The sequence below is a fragment of the Macaca thibetana genome, chromosome 3, assembly GCF_024542745.1.
Source record: "Macaca thibetana thibetana isolate TM-01 chromosome 3, ASM2454274v1, whole genome shotgun sequence".
Lineage (NCBI taxonomy): Eukaryota > Metazoa > Chordata > Mammalia > Primates > Cercopithecidae > Macaca > Macaca thibetana.
In genome coordinates this window covers 125,769,581-125,789,050 of record NC_065580.1, presented here as the reverse complement: position 1 = coordinate 125,789,050, position 19,470 = coordinate 125,769,581, and the positions used below count along the sequence as shown (strand labels likewise).

The following is a 19,470-nucleotide window of genomic DNA, read 5'->3' as shown; positions in this document are numbered from 1 at the left end:
TGGCCGGATCTCAGCTCACTGCAAGCTCCGCCTCCCGGGTTTTCGCCATTCTCCTGCCTCAGCCTCCCAAGTAGCTGGGACTACAGGCGCCGCCACCTCGCCCGGCTAGTTTTTTGTATTTTTTAGTAGAGATGGGGTTTCACCGTGTTAGCCAGGATGGTCTCGATCTCCTGACTTCGTGATCCGCCCGTCTCGGCCTCCCAAAGTGCTGGGATTACAGGCTCGAGCCACCGCGCCCGGCCCTGATGCCCTTATAATTTGTGCTTAAGGAAACAGCCTGGCTGGTTAGCCTACGCCCCATCCTCCAACCACGCCAAGCAACCACCACATCATTCAGGACCAGAGAGCACACAGGAGAGGTATCAGACTGAGGGGAAAGCAGAGTCACAGTTCTAATTTTATACTTGGAAAAAAATTTGCACAAATTACAGGAAGTCGAGCTCAGCAAAACAATCTTCTAGGCAGAGATAGAGATGCAGGAGGGAGGTTATGTCAGACACTAGTAGGTTGCTCACAGTGCAACAGAACCACAATTTTCACACGAATACATCGTGGACACATGTCAAAGTTCCATTTTAACCCATTAATGAGGGAAAACAGTGGGATGACAAAGGTGCTTCAAAGGAGAATGCAGGCAACTGACCTACACACGCAGTCAAAAGCGGGGAGAAAAGAGAAAGGAAACGCTGGGAATGAAGTGGCTAAATCAGATAGGAAGCTGGTTATGATTCTTACCCCAAGCCGGGGTGATTTGCCTTACACACACACACACACCACACGCATTTTAATGGAGATAGGGTCTTGCTATGTTGCCCAGGCTGGTGTTGGCGGACTCCCGAGCAATTCTCACACCTCAGCTTCCCAGACTGCTGGGATGATAGGCAAGAGCTACTCTGCCCGGTCCATTTGCATTTTTACAGGACAAAATCACTTCTATCGCCACTGGAAAAACATTTGTCTTGCTAACACACAAGCTTTCAGCTTAGTTTTCTACAAGTTAACTTTTCCATTAAAAAGAGTTGTAAAATGTTCTCATTGTAAACAGTAAATCAAAACTACTAGAGTTCAATGGCCTTTGGCAGGCTTGTCAGACAGGTGCCTTAGCATGACTGAAGGCCATGATAGGCATCGTTTCTGGCTCTGACAGGTATAGTCAGGTGGTGCATGCTCTATATTAATCAAATAAGGCTTTGAAAGCTGGGAAAGAGTTGGGGACTTGCCTCGGGTGACATCTGTTTGTGTGACCCCCTCCTTCCACCTCCTGTGCTGCGCAGTTCATATCCTTTATGCCCCTCTGTGATGCACCCACCTCCTGGTCTCCGCACTCAGCATTCTGCATCAGGTGGTTTAAGCGACTCTCCCTCCCTCTAAGCTACGGGAGCAGTTTTCTTGTTCTCCTGTCAAACTGCAGCTCAGGATCTGGTACATCTCACAAGTTCAATAGTGTTCCTTGAATAACCTCATGAATGAGGTGGGATCTGAGCTGTGTTGTGAAAATAGTGTCTGCGAGGACATGGAGGTGGGGTCAGCAGAGGCGAGGACAGCGCGAGCTCGGCACAGTTCTCTGCTGCGGGAGGGTGGCCTGCAAGGCGGGGCCGGTTGCGGTCAAGTTCATGTAGGGTCAGCACAGGACACTGGCATAAAAAATAGCCACATCCAAGGGAGCAGTGAGGTGTGGGGACCGTCTATTTAGGTGGGCCTTCCCACCCCCAGGCCGGCCTTCCCATCACGCGTGGGTGTGGGGGCACTGCCCCCGCGGCGCGCAGGAACAGCGGGAGAGCCAGGAGCGCAGCGGCTTCGGGATGCCAGACTGAGCAGTGGGTTCGTCTGCGGCCACCTTTCAGGGAACAAGCTTCCACTCGCGGAGACTCTGCTTCTTTTAAAAGCCTTCCTGGGTGTAGTCAAGGGCGACAGGACGACCTCCCTCGAGGAGGGAGAGCCTGGCAGTCCCCCTCCCATTCGCCGGGCGGTGCAGCGCCTCCTCCCTCCCCGGGCGCGCGCACTTCAGCGTCGCGGGCCTCGCGCCCCGCAGCCGCGCCCCAGGCCCGGCCTCGGGTTCCGGGAGCCCGCGGGCGCGCGCCCGGTCGGGCGTGTCGGGAGCGCGCGGCGGCCGGGGGCGGAGCGCGGCGAGGGCTGCGCGGCGTTACCCGGCTCCCGCCTGCTCCCCGCCGGGCCCCCCAGCGCTCGCCGGCTCCCGGCTCGAGTGCGCCCGCCCGCGCGCCCCGCGCGGGGGCCAAGTCGCGAACCGCGCCTGCGACCCGGCGTCCGGGCGCGCCGGAGAGGACGCGAGGAGCCATGAGGCGCCAGCCTGCGAAGGTGGCGGCGCTGCTGCTCGGGCTGCTCTTGGAGGTAGGGGCTGGGGACCGGGCGCTGCCGGAGGCGCGGCTCCCACCATGCTGGCGGCTGGGGGCGCGCAGTTCCGAGGCGCCCGGGAGGACCTTGCCGGAGAGCGCAGACGGTGGAGCCACGGGGAGCCGCAGCCCTGCGCGCCTCCCGGAGCTGGGAGGTGCGGGACCCTGGTGGCAGGGAGGCTCCCGGCTCCGGTCCGCGCCTTCGTCGTTCCTAAGGTTTTCGCACCCCGCCCCCACCCTGCGGGTGAGCGCGTTTCCCGCGCCGTCGGTATCCGTTAGCTCGGGGTGACCTTTGTGCACCGTCCGCCCCCTTTCCCAGCCTCGAAGGGCCGAGGGTCGGATGGACCCCGGGTAGCGGGGTGGGGGTGGTCCTCGGGCGCGGCGCAGGCGCCGAGAGTCCGGGGCCCGGGCAGTTCGGGGTTAGGAAAGGATGGGTGCCGAGCCGGGGTAAGGGGAGCGGGCGGAGGGGACTGTGGGGAAGTGTCGCTGGAGCTGTGGAGGTGAGCAGCGGGAGGAGGCGTTCCCGCGTGTGAAAAGGAAGCGCAGCCTTCAGGTGCGGGGAGGAAATTCCGCGGAGAGCCTGGCTGGGTGGGGGTGCGGAGCCGAAAACGGCGGGGAACTTGTTGAGCGGCTCCCGGTTGCGAGCGTCCGTGACCGCAGCCTTGGCTGGGACGGCGGCTGCTCCTGGCTGTGAAATTGCATCCTCGGATGGGGCCACCCATTTGTCACTAAAGCAGGTTCCTTAAAATGCGAACTAGAGGAATTCTGGGGTGTCCAGTCTGACACCCCAGACTGGGGTGTTCAACTTTCACCTCAGCTTTGCTATTCTGAAGGAAATTTGCATTAAATTAATGAAGTCAAAGTAAATAGGTAATGAGTCCGAGTCCCATGCCTCTGTTTTCGGAAGTTGTGAAGCTGTCTTCCTTAATCGTTGGAGATTGGTGCTGGAAATTGCTAGTTTGTCTTCGCCCTTTATTTAAAAGTAATTATTACAAAATGTTGGAGGAAAAGTGTTTTCCTGAAAGGAAGGCTGGTGGACAAATTTCTCCTTGCTCCAGGCTCCGCCATAGCCGAGACTTCCTGTTTCTGTTCGGAAATATTTCCCTAGCTTGGTATTTAATGTTTTCGCGGAGTGCTCTGCTTGCATTCTTTCCATTTGTTCAGAATTTTACAACCTTAGGAATCACATTCTCTGAGTGACTCACCATAGAGAACAAAGAAGTGCATCAGAGACCACTAATCACATGACAGCAGATGTGTATGTACCTTAATGTGTGTACCTACACTTGCAATCTTTATTTTTTATTTTATTTTTATTTATTTATTTATTTAAATATTTATTTTTGGGACGGAGTCTCCTCCTGTGGCCCAGGCTGGCGTGCTATTGCGTGATCTTGGCTCACTGCAGCCTCCGCCTCCTGGGTTCAAGCTATTCTCCTGCTTCAGCGTCCCCGGTCGCGGGGACTACAGGCGCCCACCACCATGCCGGGCTAATTTTTGTATTTTTAGTAGAGATGGGATTTCGTCATGTTGTCAGGCTGGTCTCAAACTCCTGACCTCAGGTGATCCACCCGCCTCGGCCTCCCAAAGTGCTGGGATTACAGGGTGAGCCACTGCGCCCGGCCCTGCAATCTTTTTTAATCAGCACTTGATTAAATTATTTAGCATTTCTTTCATTCTAGTTTGTGCCACCCATGTCTCCCAAACCTTCTGTCTCAGTGGTTCTGTGCCCTATGTGTAGCCTAGACTGCCTCAGTGACTCCATTCTTTCTAAAATAGCTGTTTCGTTGCATAGGAATGTATCATCTTAATAGGAGTTCAGATCATGTCTGCAAAGTTGAAACGACCTTAAAGGCAGAAGTGTAATGTAAAACTGAAACCTAAATGCTTAAGATGATACTTTCACAGTCAAATATTATTTGATTGGCCAGTTTTGTTTCAGCGGGGACAGTGTGATGTCACCCACTTTGACATGATTATCCTAAGTACCACCACTTTGTGCTGGAGAGGCATCTCTCTGAGGAGTTAAGGAGATTTCTTCATCATTCATCACATGAAGTTTCATGTATGAGATTTATATTTGAGATTTTTTCATCTCCGATGGGGTGCTCTGATGAGTACCTGTGATGCTTCTGAAGTTCTGGATCACATACGTGGATGTGCAGTCGCAGGTGTGGAGCATGTGCCATGGCAAATGGCTGTCTTCAGGTTGAGTGCATAAAAGCAACCCAGGGAGCTCTTTGGTGGCTTCTGGCTTCTGACTGCTGGCTGCAACCTGGGACATTTGTCTTTGTTTCTTTGTTCTGCCTGAGCTGGTTTCAGTGTATAAATTTGCCATGTGGTTGATCATAAACTACTTGAAATTAAGGGGTGGACTTGTGGCAGTGGTGACTCTGTTCCCACCCCCAGCACCCTGTCCCTAGCTAGCACCATCCAGAATCTCACATGCACCGGGGTTTGTGTTAGTGAGGGGTGCTTGAGTAGGAAGGGCAATCCAAAGACTGTTTTGAGAAGGGCTTTCCTTGCCTGCCTCACCATCCGTTTATAGAAATTTACTTACCTGTTAGGCATAGAACTGCATATTTATTTTTGCTTAGCAAACATTCATAAGAGTGCTCCAGGGTAACTGCCAGGCACTGTTCTATAAATGTTACACATGTTATCTCATTAATTCTCCTAGCAATTACTTTTATCTTCATTTTTGTTTCAAATGGGAAGTGAACACTTAACACTGCTGTTAAGTGTGAGAGCTTAAGATGCTAACCCGGGCAGTGTGGTTCCAGTGTGTACCCTGCTGCGATGCTCTGCTTCCTCTGCCATCTGTGCATACAGGAACATGTTAGGAATTTGCATGCTCTACATCCCGAGGGCAGTGGTGGCCCTGGAAAGTGTATTCCCCTTAGAAACTCAGTCACCCTTCCTTAGAAAGACAATGTGATTCAGCCTACAAACGGTGACACTTTGAAGAGTGAAATCGGATGTTGTTAAGAACTGTGCCTGGACAGTGGCCATCACCAGGACTCTCCTGAGAAACTCTGGTTGTGTTCCCCTCCTGAAGCCCAGGCAGGGCTTCAGGGAGGAACCGGCAGCAGCTGACAGCACCATTCCTCCCCTAGGGAGGCTTCTTGGAAGCTCATTACTGGACTGACCTTTCTTTTCTATTAACTCAGAGTTTCCTATGAATTATATGTACAGCCAGTAAGGGCCCTGATTTTATCTCCCTTCTCCCCTGTTGCTCTGTGCCAGCTGGTTATAATCCAGGGACCCAGGCCACGAATGTGGCAGATTGTCAAGGGTGACTAAGATTAGGGAACCTCAGAGGCCTTTTTGGTTCATAAAATGCTAAGGTTCTATGCTTCTGTTCTGCCAGCTGGCTGAAGTGAGGTCCTGCAAATGGTCCTTATAAGAAGAGTGAAAGTACTAAGCTGTCTCCTAGTAGCCCTGCTGAAGTAATTCCTAGTGGCCTTCAGGCAGTAACTCCTTAGAAACTAAAAGGAAAAAAAAAGGTTTTAAAACTGACTACACTTCAGTTGAATCCTGGGAGTAATGAGGCCCTGAGCATGTGCACCTCCCCAGGGCTTTTTGTTATGTGCTTTGTTTTCTAGATATTGTCACTGCATTCTCTTTCTAGAGGTTTGGTTGTTGACACTTTTGAAATCTACTTAGTATTTGTTTGAAGGGCTCTGTTCTTATTGAAGTAAGCCCAGAAATGTGTAGTATACTACTTAGTGTAAAATTCACCAATACCAGTGCCCCAGTGCCTCTGCTTCCAAGGAGATAGACTCATTTTAGTGAAGGGACTGATCTCATTATCTTTCTGATCTTTCCCAGGAACCAAGAACTGGAAACGCTTAAGCCAGGTTGCCTTGTGCTTCAATACTGTTAGGCAAAAGAACAGTTCTTGGACTAGAAAAAGGAACAGTTGTCAGGCCGGGCACGGTGGCTCAGGCCCGTAATCCCAGCACTTTGGCAGGCTGAGGTGGGCAGATCATGAGGTCAGGAGATCGAGACCATCCTGGCTAACATGGTGAAACCCCGTCTCTACTAAAAATACAAAAAATTAGCCAGGCATGGTGGTGGGCACCAGTAGTCCCAGCTGCTCAGGAGGCTGAGGCAGGAGAATGGCGAGAACCTGGGAGGCGGAGCTTGCAGTGAGCTGAGATGGCGCCACTGCACTCCAGCCTGAGTGACAGAGCGAGACTCTGTCTCAAAAAAAAAAAAAGGAACATTTGTTTCTTAGAAAGGGTTGCAAAGTGGACATTATCTTTGAACTAGGGAAAAATAATAAGATTACTGAGTATTTTTCTGAAGTTCTGTGTATTTTGATGCCTGGGAGTCTGGAAATTAGAACCGAGTTATGTTTAAGAGTATTTTTTGTCTCTTGCCAAATGTCTTTTGTGCCCTGGAATTCCAACAAATGTGGCAGTCCCTGGCTGCCAATTTCCTGAAATAAACCTTTCAGCCCACCCACTCTTAGAGTTTTTAGAAACCGAGCAACATGCAATTTGAATGAAAAAGAATCCTGCAGGGAATTTACTGTCTCTGGAAGCTCCACTGGAGGCCAGGTGGTCATGGGTGAGAAGTGGCAGCAATAAATGAACTGGCTGGCAAGAGCTCTGCTCGGAAGTGGGGAAAGCCTGGGTCCAGGTGTCTGAGGAGAGCTGTGGGCATGGGGCCCAGACCTGGGCTTTCCTTGGTCTTTGCTTTCTTTTACTTTGGGCACAGCTATAAAGGCTAACTGGGGGGTAAATGACTTAGAAATATATGGCAAGGATAGGATTAGGCTAGTGCTCACTTGATTAGCTCCGCAGGGCAAGGACATTTCCTAGAACTCACTCTATCATGTCCTCTTGATGAAGCTTCTCAGATGTCAGCTTCTCAGTGAGGTCTGTCTTGACCACCCTATTGAATATTTCTTCTCAGTTCTCTTCCTAGTCTACCTTACTCTGACCAGTATCCTCCTTTTCCCACAACTATCTTTAAAATATGACAGAATTTACTTTCTATCATGTAAGCAACTTAGGGGCAAAGGTTTTGCTCTGAATTATTGTTTGACGATATATCCTTAGCTCCTGGAACCATTCCTGGCACAGAGCAGGGACTCGATGGAGACTTGAATGAGTAAAGCGGTCAGTGGTCAGGGCGCTGTGGGCAGGAGCGGAGTAGATGGGCAGTGGGAAAAGAGGAGGCAGTTGATCAGGGGCTGGAGGGCAGCAGAGCACCTCTAGTGATGGATACTCACTGTGTCTTAAGACAAAGTATCAACTTTTGGGGGCAACTTAAGTTGTTCAAGTTTTCTGTAATATTGAGGGGAAATGACAGTATTTTCAGCCTGGTCCTAGGTCTGCACTCATGGGCTTTTCAGAAATATCACAATGACAGGCCCTTAGTCTTCTAACATAGCTGTGTGGTCCCCTTTTGTGTGTGTGTTCTTCTCCAGGCCTCACCTTCTGTTGTTTCAAAACGTGTTTTTGAATAATCTCATCATCCTCATAGCTGCAGTTTGAAAATTTTGGACTAGATGGTTATGAGGATGTCCTCAATATCTGAAAATGATTGGTCCTAGAAAAAGGCCACTTAGCCATTAATCCATGTGAATCAGGGATCAACATTTCCTAGTCAAAGTGGAAAAAAAGTTTGGTTGGGATTTTATTTTGAAAAAAAAAAAGATCAAATTATAAACATAAAAGTTAATTTCATCCTGAGTCTTTATTTTATTTTATTTCAAATCTATTTATTTATTTAGAGACATGGTCTCCCTCTGTCGCCCAGGCTGGCATGCAGTGGCGCAATCTCGGCTCACTGCAACCTCTGCCTTCTGGGTTCAAGCGATTCTCCTGCCTCAACCTCCTGAGTAGCTGGAATTACAGGTGCACAGTACCACAGCCCAGCTAATTTTTGTATTTTTTTTTTCTCTTTGGTAGAGATGGGGTTTCACTGTATTGGTCAGGTGCTGAGTACTCATTTTAGAATGATGAGTCCATTTTGGGGGGATGGTGTAATTTTCCTGACAAAATTCTTTGATGCACGTAGGACAGTCTTCACTTGATGTTGGACTTCAGTGGCATAATCATAGCGAAAAATTTTTTCCCCAGAATTAGTTGCGCTAGTCTGGAAACTCCCACCACCCCCATCTCCAGCTTCTCTTTGTCCTTTTTATTCATATCATTCTCCTTTGGGCACCTTTTGGTTCATATTAAATGGCTTGACTGCCAGATCTTTTGTCACTTTCACTGGCTTCATGAGCTGCTGCACCTTTGTGAGGTCTACAGGGCCTGTTTGCTGTCTGTGTCTGCTATTTGGGTTGCACTCTCCTGTGATCTTGGGATCGGAGATTGGTTATGCTGCTACTGTTAAGTGGGCTGGGGTGAATCCAGTGTTGCTTGTGGTTTGTCCTGAAACCTTTGGTTTCCCTCCAGTTCCTCCCTGTTGGCACTTACTTGAACAATAGGAAGTTCTGTTCTGTGGGTGTGGTCTGACTGGCAGCATCAGAACCTTTGGCCCTTGACATTAAGCAGATAAAATGATACTAGTGCGTCCTCCCACCTCCACCCCTGCAGCCAAGAGATTCACCCTGAGTTTGCAGTGAGACCGAAATCTTTTTAACATGTGCTGCTTGCTAACCCACCACATCTCATAATGGTTGTAGAGCTGTTTATTATTTTTTTAAAACCTAAATTGAGGACTTTACGTTGGTTCCAATTTCACATTACTTCATTCATCTCATCTACTTAAGTTTGTCAACATCTGTCTGAACACTATTTTTTAAAATCCAGTGTTCTGTATTGTTTTGTGCCATGGACTGATTTGATTATTGTACTCCTGTTGGTTTTATCCAACTGATACAAACATGTTGAACAAAGCAGAGTCAAGTACAGAAATCTTTTCTGAGTGGAGAAGGATGACTGAGATTTTGACTTGGAGAGGAATGATATCCTTACTTTTAAAAAGTCAGAGTTTAATTTTAAATGCTGATTTTGAAGTGCTTGATGATCTGTCCTTGGTGAAAAGAGATCCAACAAATGAGAGTCTAGAATGTGGGAGCAGGGTGTCTAAATGCAAAGGTGATCTGCACTCAGATACTGTGGAGCAGTAGAGAAGAGACCTTGCAGAAGGCCATCAGATTCGATAATTGGCAAACAGTGACTTTCCCTTGTCAGGGTTCAAGAATCAAATGGTCAGTGAAGACAGGGAGGCAGTGACTAATACATATATATATACAATTTCAGGAAGTGTAGCTATATCCTTCAAAACTGTCAACAAGAGAACAATGTCCTCAGACCAGAACAAAGAGATATTATCCTGTAAATCAGGTTTGAAATCGATCAGTTGCTTGCCTCAAGTATAGGGCATATCTGGTGGTTATTAGGAGTCACGGTTAGATAGTGCCATGACTGTGTATTACAGAATCTCAACTCCTTCTGAGTTGCCTGGGAGTCTTTGAAAAACTAACCTCCCACTGATGTTCACCTGTAAAGAGAAATCCCTCAGTGTTGCTGGAGGCCTTTTGGACGATTCCCTACTTGGTCTGGAACTCGTGGCCCAGAGTGGATTAACAGAATACTTAGGTTGTCAGTCATTCCCACGCAAGTTTCCTGTGCCCAGGTGGCTGCACACCTGCGGACAGGAGGGAGGGTTTCCTTATCCTGTCGATTAAAAAGTGTGTTTGCTTGTTAGTATCTGTGACTAGATTAAGAAGAAACTTTGTCATAAGCGTCTACAACAAGGGAAAGCGAGATTGTGATTATGATCATAGTTGGCTCTTAATTTCTGCCCTAAGTAAGATTAAAAAAAAAAAAAAAAAGGGGGTCTATAACCATCTCTTCTCCTAGGATGGTTGAGCAGCTACTCAGGTGACAGCTTGACTTTTTTTTTTTTTTTTTTTTTTGGGACGGAGTCTCGCTAGCTTGACTTTTAATACTGGGAGGAAAGATGAGTGAAACTCTTTAGCTCTTTAGTTGGCCTCATTCTCTTGTTTTGTGAGCTGAATGTCATCAAGGGCCAAAACGTGGTATTCTGGAGCGGGTGGGGACAGATCCTAAACCCTTATGGGGAGCAGGGAGAAGAGGAGAGCGAGAGTGAGAGAGAGAGAGAGAGGAAGAGAGAGAGAGAGAGAGAGTTGATGAGATTATTATTGAAGAATGTACTAGTTCCTAGTTCCTCCTGCTTCCCTTTAGTTGGAGAGAAAAGAAGCCAGGCCTGCGGAAGCTGTGAAGCCAGGTCCCTATGGCCTAAGGGCAGCTGTGTAAAACAACATTGGGTTCCCTTAGATTAAATCTCTGCAATCTCTGTTCTCTGCTGCTCTCAGAATAACTTCCAAACACTGTTTTTCCACCTTAGAATTTCTTCAGGAATTCTCCTTTCTTTCCTCTCAAATTGAGCAGCTTTCTCTAGCTCAAAAGTTGTCAAAATTTTGGCTCTTATACTCTCTTATGCAATTTTCAAAAACTATATACCTTCTCATATAATTTTAAGTGGAACATACAGGTTAAGCAACCCTAATCTGAAGTTCCAAAATCCTAAGTGTTGCAAAATCTGAAACTTTTTTTTTTTTTTTTTTTTTTTTTTTTTTTTTTGAGACGGAGTCTCGCTCTGTCACCTGAGCTGGAGTGCAGTGGCCGGATCTCAGCTCACTGCAAGCTCCGCCTCCCGGGTTTACGCCATTCTCCTGCCTCAGCCTCCCAAGTAGCTGGGACTACAGGCGCCCGCCACCTCGCCCGGCTAGTTTTTTTGTATTTTTTAGTAGAGACGGGGTTTCACCGTGTTAGCCAGGATGGTCTAGATCTCCTGACCTCGTGATCCGCCCGTCTCGGCCTCCCAAAGTGCTGGGATTACAGGCTTGAGCCACCGCGCCCGGCCAATCTGAAACTTTTTGAGCGCCAATGTGACGCTACAGGTGGGAAATTTCATACCTGACCTTATGTGACAGATCACACCCAAAACATTGTTTCATGCACACAGTTATTAAAAATATTGTATAGAATTATCTTCAGGCTATATGTGTAAGGTATATATGAACATAAATGAATTTCATCTTTAGACTTGGGTCCCGTCCCCAAGATATTTCTCTGTGTATTTGCAAATGTTCCAAAATCCAAAGAAATGCAAAATCCAAAACACTTCTGGTCCCAGACATCTCAGGTAAGGGATACTCAACCTGTGTGATCTTGTTTATCGTAGTTTTTAAATGGTTACAATAGATTTGATTTCTCATGTATTGTAAACATTGTTAAAAATTAAACTATAACATCACTTTTTCAATGTGTTCAGTGGAATCTAAATACCATTAGCAATTTGATGCTGATTATCATTCTTTTAAAAATATGCAAATAATCTTCTCTAATGGTTGCAAATATAGCATTCCTTTTTTGATTTTCTATTTTCCCTATAGAATTTTCTTCTAATGAAATATATTTATGCTTGAAAGTCTATTTTTGTAACAAAATGTGTATCCAAATTAATTTTCAAAATATTTCCTCAGATATACCTCCAAAAAATTTAAAAATGACTAATTGATTTATCATTTTTATTGCACATTTGATTGACACTGTTCATGTATTACCAATTGAATATTATTAAACATAAACAGTAAAATTTACTGGAAATAAATTTCCGAGTGAGATGGACGAGGATATTTCAAGTTAGGGCATGTATAACTGATGGAAATGGAAAAAGTTTCATGTTGAACTTCCGAGTTATGTGCCCAAAGCGCATAGTAATCTACAATTAGGTCATCTTTCAATTTAATTGAAAGCAAAGAATTTGAAACCAGTTGAGATGCAAGGCATGCGTTGACAAAAATTCTCCCCTTGACCAGGCTTTGGTTAGGATCCTCTGAGCCCTCTTCTCACTAGGTCTCCACCTTGCCCTCTGTGTCTGTCCTCAGTGGAGCTCAGTTTCAGCAAGAGTCCTGCCAAGTCATCCCATCACCCTTAATATGTCATCACCTTAGGCTGTCTTCAGCAGGAATTCCTCCTTACTTCTACCCGTCATGCCTCTCCTCTCGGCAATTTCGTATCCATTGACCCCTCACTCTGCTCCTTGGCTGTGAATTCACACTCATTTTGGTTGTATTTGGAGTTGAGCTCAGTTTCGCTTCTGTGTTGTGATAGGTTAACCCCTATTGCAATAGTCTCGAATAAAGCCTTACCATTTTGATAAGTGTCAGAACAATTTCTCTTTAATAATGTCACTGCCGGTATTTTCAGTGGCCTTAGATTGGTACCTTAGAGAGTTTTTAGTTCTGGACCAGCACATCCCAGTAAGACGAGAAATGGGAGGGAGGTGTGCCTTTCTTTGTAAAAGGGGAGAAGGGTGACTGTAAATGGGGAATTAGCGCTGTCACTTGACCAGCATCTGGACCAGGGCCTGTGTCTCAGGCAGTCAGCTTTAGGAAAGCAGACCCGTGGAGGTTGAAGGTTTGGAATTCGAATCCTTTAGCAGTATGGAGGAGTGCCCTTGGAAAGCTTTCAGTGTCTACAGAGACTTCCCTGCCATTCCCAGCTTTGGCTGTACATTAGAATGAGGTAGGGAGTTTTGAACAATTACCTGCACCTGGAGCCTAGGCATCTTTATTTTTTAACAGATGAACATTGCTTCTGATGCATAGATGAGGATCAGAAATCTTCATCCAGCCCAGCAGACTGAACTGATGGCTGTGGGTCCTGAAGGCACCATACTTTCACTTCCTGTTTTCCCATCCCTTTGGCCTTGCCGTTTCAACCCCCACCATAATTGAAGACCCTCAGGTGGTATCATGGAAGGCTATTCTGATTGTGCACTCAGGTATGAGTTAAGTGCCTGACTTGGGCAAGCTGTTCCCTGGGCAAGCACTCCCACGTGCTCTGAGCTCAGACACTGTAATTGCCTGTCTTTTTTTTTTTTTTTGGGCGGTGGGGTGGGGGCCGGTCTGTGAATTCTTTTTTTTTTTTTTTTTTTTTTGAGACAGAGTTTTGCTCTGTCACCCAGGCTGGAGTGCAGTGGCGCGATCTTGGCTCACTGCAACCTCCGCCTCCCGGGTTCAAGTGATTCTCCTGCCTCAGCCTCCCGAGTAGCTGGAACTACAGGTGCCCACCACCACACCCGGTTAATTTTTGTATTTTTAGTAGAGACGGGGTTTCACTATATTGGCCAGACTGGTCTTGAACTCCTGACCTTGTGATCCGCTTGCCTCGGCCTCCCAAAGTGCTGGGATTACAGACGTGAGCCACCATGCCCGTCCTGGTCTGTGAATTCTTTAGACCTTAAGCTCCTAGAGGACCTGTCTGTTCCAGAAGGGTTTGACACAGTGAGGGGGATGGGATTGGGAGCTTGGGTGTAGAGGTTAGCCTTAGGAAGGGGAGTGGGGGTGTGAGGAAGGAGGTAAGGAGGTCATCAAGAGGGAAGGTGCATATAGACTTGAAGTTCAGTGGGGAAAGGTTGGTGACCCAGGTGCGATGTCAGGAACTTTGCATTGAAGTAAGCCACAGAGGTAAGCTGGGAAGGACCTGGGCCTCCAGGTCATAGTGAAGGTCGCACAGCGATTGTGGTGAGGGCCCTGGGAAGCAGCGATTCTGCATCTTCTAATTTCTCTCATGCTTCTGTCTCTCTCTGTCACTGTAAAGACTCTTGAGATTACATTGGGCCCACCTGAATTACCCAGCATAATCTCCTCATTGTAAGATCCTTAGCTTAATCACGTCTGCAAAGCCCCTTTTGCCACCTAAGGTGACGCTCCCAGGTTTGGTGGATTAGGATGATGACATCTTTGTGGGCAGGAGGGGGCATTAGTTTGCTTGCCACGAGGTTGGAAAAAATATTACTTAAAATGGATATTATAGTGAAATCACTTGTAAAGGTTTTTTTGTTTTCGTTTGAGACAGAGTCTCACTCTTTTGCCCAGGCCGGAGTGCAGTGGCATGATCTCGGCTCACTACAACCTCTGCCTCCCAGGTTCAAGCGATTCTCCCACCTCAGCCTTCCAAGTAGCGGGGACTACAGGCATGTGCCATTATCCCCAACTAATTTTTGTATTTTTAGTGGAGACAGGGTTTCACCATGTTGGTCAGGCTGGTCTGGAACTCCTGACCTCAGGTGATCCGCCCGCTGTGGCCTCGTGCAATGTTGGGATTACAGGCGTAAACCACTGTGCCTGGCCAGTAAAGGTTTTTATACTCCATTGCCACATTCTGAGGTTCTTCTGTGGGGCTGATATGGGTGTTGGAATGAGTGAGAACTTGCCGGTTGCACTGCATGTGCCCTGGGTTGGGATGGAGTCATTAACATAGGTTGCAGGTCTGTTTTATGCTTTGAGTTCTTGATAGAATGACACAGGAAAAATATGTGTTGGTTTTATTAATAGCTGGGCACCCCAGTGGAAGCTGAGATTCACCTCTGACTTTCTGAATTGCACGAGAAGATAAATTGCAGATAGGGAGAAGGCTTTCTCTCATAATGAGAGCCTTGGACAGATTGAGATCACAGGTTACTTGATACAATTGATGCTTTTATCACTTCGTGGCAGAAAAGGAGCAGGACTTCAAAATCACGACATCTGGGCCCTGGTGAGCTGAGCCAGGCATTAGACGGTCAGTGGTGGTGGCCTGTTGGTCGGCCCAATGGCAAACGGTCAGCTCTGGGGCAGCGGCTGCTCTCAGGGGCTTGCTAATGGGCAGTGCTCACGTTCCTCCATAAGATGGGAAGGGTAGGCATCCTAATTAGGAGTCTCTGGTCCCTTTCTGAGTGTCAGCATGACCGAGTGATGTATTCAGAGAAGCTGCCAAGAGTGGAAGTAGATTTATTTAGTGATGATTGTCACCACTAGAATCAGTACCGTTTTTAACTCCCAATTTGTTTATCAGAATTTAGTTGTGTGTATGGTTGTTCTTTTGATGGATGGCTCAGGATCCCATTGAAGCCATCAGTCCAGAGGATGAGGGACCAGACTAAAACGCCCTGGACACTTAGTGACTTACATATAGCTAAGTTCTTTGCAAAGCTTTGGGCACAAATAAAATTAGTACAATTATGTCTTCAGAAGGAAATGCAGGATGGTATTAAACTTCTCAGTGAGGCTATCTTGTCACTAACCTTGAACACTGACCTTTCCTTTGCTTTCTTCTTTGGTTTTTAGCAACTATGCATTATTATTGCTGAAAAGGTCTCAGAACACTAAACTAGCTCTTTGTCAGTCAGCTTTACTAATGATGCCAGGGTTTGGTGTTCACTCTGTAGCCATGCTGTGTTTGAGGCTGTATGTGGTCTGAAGTTTTTACTATGTCTTTTGGGTCTTTGTCTGCAAGGAGCCTGGGGTGGGACATGGATGGATGGGTGGGTGGATCTGGGAGGTGAAGAGACTTCACAGTACCTGACACAGCACGGTAGCCTCTGGACAGGGATGCCTGGGCTCTCTGGAGGCTGAGCAGAGATGGTTGGAATGCATTAGCAGGGTGTTTCTGGGGTGGCAGGTCCTCTCCCTGATTAAATCATCATCTGTCACCCTTGTAGGTGTGCACACCCGAACACGTAAGCAGGTGAGAAACACATTATTTGTATGAGTTTTCATTTAGTTGTCTGAGGGAAGTTTAAAGAACATATTAAAAATATGAAGGATATTCTTTTTCTTAAAATTCAGCATTCTTTTGTATTTAATTTTTTTGACATACAACAAGCTGCACATAATTAATGTATACAACTTGATGAGTTTGGAGATAAGTATGTACCCATGAAACCACCTCCACAAGTTATGCATAAGCCTCTAAAAGTTTCTGCCTGCCCTCTGGTTATTATTATTATTGTGTGTGATAAGGTCTACCCCTTAGCAGATTTCTAAGTACACAGTAGAGTAGTGTTAACTGCAGGACCTTTGTGGCACAGCAGCCCTCTAGGACTCACTGATTTGCATAACTGAAACTTTGTACTTTTTTGACAAACACCTCATTTCCCCTCCTCCCAACTCCACGCAACACCATTCCACTCTCTATTGAAGGATTTTCTTGTCTGTCTCTACTTACAGCGCCCCACAGAGTACTTATTAAACTGCATATTGATTAGAATGTCTTTGACCCTCAGTGATAGGAAACCTGATTCAAATAGTGCACACTTGGAGGAAGTTTATTGTTTGGCATGGTTAGGAGTCCTCCTGTTGGAGTCCCCGGACCTGGGTTGTTCAGAGGCTCTGCACACCCTCGCATTTGCACCTTCCATTCTGCCATTCTCTGGGGTTGGTCCTGCCCTTGTGGTCACATGTGGGTTGCAGCAGCTCCTCATAAAATGCAAATCAGTCAGCATTCAGCATGTCTTTCTTATGTATGTGTTTTGTTCTCTCGTGGCTGGTCAGTGCTACTTGGCCCCTTCCTTTTCCCATCCCCACAATATTCCAATATTTTCTAATGGGGCACTCATTTTGGGTGGGGTTGGTGTTAGATGGGTCCTGAAGAATCGGTATTTTCAGGTTATGAAGCCAGTGATTGAAATATGAACAGACATAGGAGCCTTCTTGCTAGCATATGGGTTTTTTTAAGTCCTTTTTTTTTTAAACATCTTATGTTTGACTATTTTTTTAAACTTTCCAACCTTATTTTATTTCTCTAGATGATGGTGGCAGTGTGATAAGCAGCACTTAGCAGGTGCTTGCCGTATGACAGCATTGTTTTAAGCACATGGCGTTTAATCTGTGAAGCCGTCCCACCCCTGCCCCAGGCTCCGTGCTGCCCTCCTGTCCATTTTGCAGATGAGTGGACTGTGGCTCAGGAGACTGGGGCTTTCTCAAGATTTTCTGTAGTGGGACCTAGCATTCAAACCTCAGCAGATTGACTTGCCAACCTACAATAATGAAAGGGGTCAGAATCTGATTTGAAGAGCATTTAAATAAGTGCAAAGTGTGAGGTAGGCCACTCAGAAACACCAACTCCAAAGAAATGGAGTCAGTTTTCTGAAGTAGGAAGTGAAGGCTTCATTTATGTGGGCGGAGACGGGAGTTTTTAGCAGGATTACATTATTCATACAAGGTTGGTATGTAGGTTATAGCAATTTAATTGACTATAGGTGGTGTTTCTTTTTGGGGAGGGGATGTTTAACATTTTCTTAACAGAAGGTGTAATAGTCCTGGGTTTTTTTTCATCTGGTCTAAGCGAAGCAGGGCAATGGAGGGGGAGTTAATCTATAGCAGGGGTCATTAATTCAGAGGGCAGGAGGCTTTTGACCCTGACGTGGTTTAATTCTCTTTAGCCAATGTACAGAACAAGAAAAAGAAGAAAATGAGTTAATCTATAATCTGAGAAACATAAATTGTAACCGTATGGGACTCAGATCACAGTCGCATTTCTGTCAAAGCTTGAAGTGTTTTGGGGGGGTTCCAACAGCTTTTAGGTTTGTTTGTTTTCACAGACTTCAGAGTGTGTTCTTAAGGGCCCCAATGTGTAAAGTTTATATAATCATACCTCTTTGAGGTTGCATCATGGCCTGTGCCGGAGGGAGTTCCTGTTGCTGTTCACGTTATGCATTTTGGTTATTAAGAGACTGAGAAACTCAATCATGTTATCCTAAGTAATGTGTCTTTATTACAAATAGGATGTGGAAATTTGGAAGATGAGAATTTTGGCTCATGGAATCCAGAAGTGGATGAACAGGTCTATGAACTGGAGGGTGGCTTAGGAAGGAACTGGCAAGGCTCACTTTGTGGCCTTGAGACCTGGTGGAGTGAGTCAGGGTCATTGTCCTGCTGGGCTGAGCTCCTGCCTCTCCCACCTCCTCCTCCCTTGCTAGGTAGCCTGCACTCGCCCAGCCCTTTGTGGCAGGCTGGACTCAGGAGGTCTCAGAGGAAGCTCAGCAGGTGGCTGGGAGAGAGCAGAGGCTGCCATTAGGGGCAGTAGGTGAGTGCAGCAGCTTTCTGCTTCATACACTGAGTGCTTGGGGCCCCACATAGTTAAGCAGCAGAGGGGCTTCCAGCACACACCCATGTTCTTATTATCATATACAGGTTATTAGATAGGGGAAATCTACGGGGAAACAACACATGGAAAAGAACACAAGTGAGTTTTGCTGATGGCTATTGGGGTTATTCATTAGTTTATATTTATTTGCTCTGTGCTGCGTTCAGCAGAGCTCACTGAAGGGAGTCCAGCATAAGCAGTCTCTGTGATACTGCAGTCCCCGAAAGGCTTTTGTAAGCAGGAACTATGTAAGCAAAATTTAGTTTATTGTTTCAAAATTCTCGTAAAGAATTATGTTCCCAGCAGAGCCTCCTGCTGTGTGGTAATTGATGACTACTACCATATTTAATAATAATGAGGTGTACACTAGTGAAATGAAGAGAAGCCTATGCCTGAGGAGCTCTGATACTTAGGAAAAGGAGAAGAGCTGCTTAGAACAATACCATGGACCCAAATGGCACGACTACTAAGAGCTGGATCTTACCTGGCACCTAAAATGTGCCGTGCGGTGTCCTAGGGGTTACCCCCACTGTGTCCCTCACGGTAGCCCTGGAAGCTACGTGTTGCCGCTCATTTTACAGATGCACAAAGTGAGGTTGAGAAGTTAAGGGATTTAGCAAAGGTCATCTGTGCAGTGAAAACAGGCAGTAGTTGTTCTTTCCAGCTTTCACATGTGAGGAAACAGTAGTGCTAAAAGTGAGCATTTGTCATGCAGTCTGCTTCCCTGGGGCCAACGATTGAGCTGGGGGTGGTCGGGAGGCACAGGAGGGCAAGCTGTCCATGCAGAGCACCCTCCCTCCCCTGTCCCTTCCCCCTTCACGCTTGGGTCCCGGTCCTGTGCTTTGCTTCCGTCTCTCCTTTTCCCTCCACTACTTCTCCAAGTTCTACAGGCGGATTGGAAATTTATTTTAAGACTGGTTCCTTTTTAAAAGTATATTTCTGTATGTAACTTAAGTTTCTGATGGATTTTTCTTTTGGCCTAGAGGCATGATTCATTGTAGTGGTTTAATTTGTAAACAGCATCTTTCACCTGATTTTCTCCTTCTTGAGATGCAGCAAAAATCAGCCACCTCGGTAGCTTTCCTTCTCTGTTCCCAGACCCTCATCTCAGCCTCAGATGCTGATGTCTCCTGGGCTTGGGTGAGGTCTTCCTTCTCTCCTTATTCTGTGAAAAATCCTGGGGAATCTCATCTACATCTAGATCTTCA

The 19,470-nt window shown here is 46.7% G+C and overlaps 1 protein-coding gene across 1 annotated transcript in view; it reads left to right on the top strand.

The window, feature by feature from the left end:
• Positions 1-2,101: 2,101 nt before the first annotated feature.
• VOPP1 (VOPP1 WW domain binding protein) overlaps positions 2,102-19,470 on the top strand; it is a 104,778-nt gene continuing 87,409 nt past the window's right edge. The window contains exon 1 of the mRNA XM_050783537.1: positions 2,102-2,349. Coding sequence (XP_050639494.1) covers positions 2,296-2,349 — 54 coding nt within the window. The 5' untranslated portion in view covers positions 2,102-2,295. The remainder of the gene's footprint in view (positions 2,350-19,470) is intronic.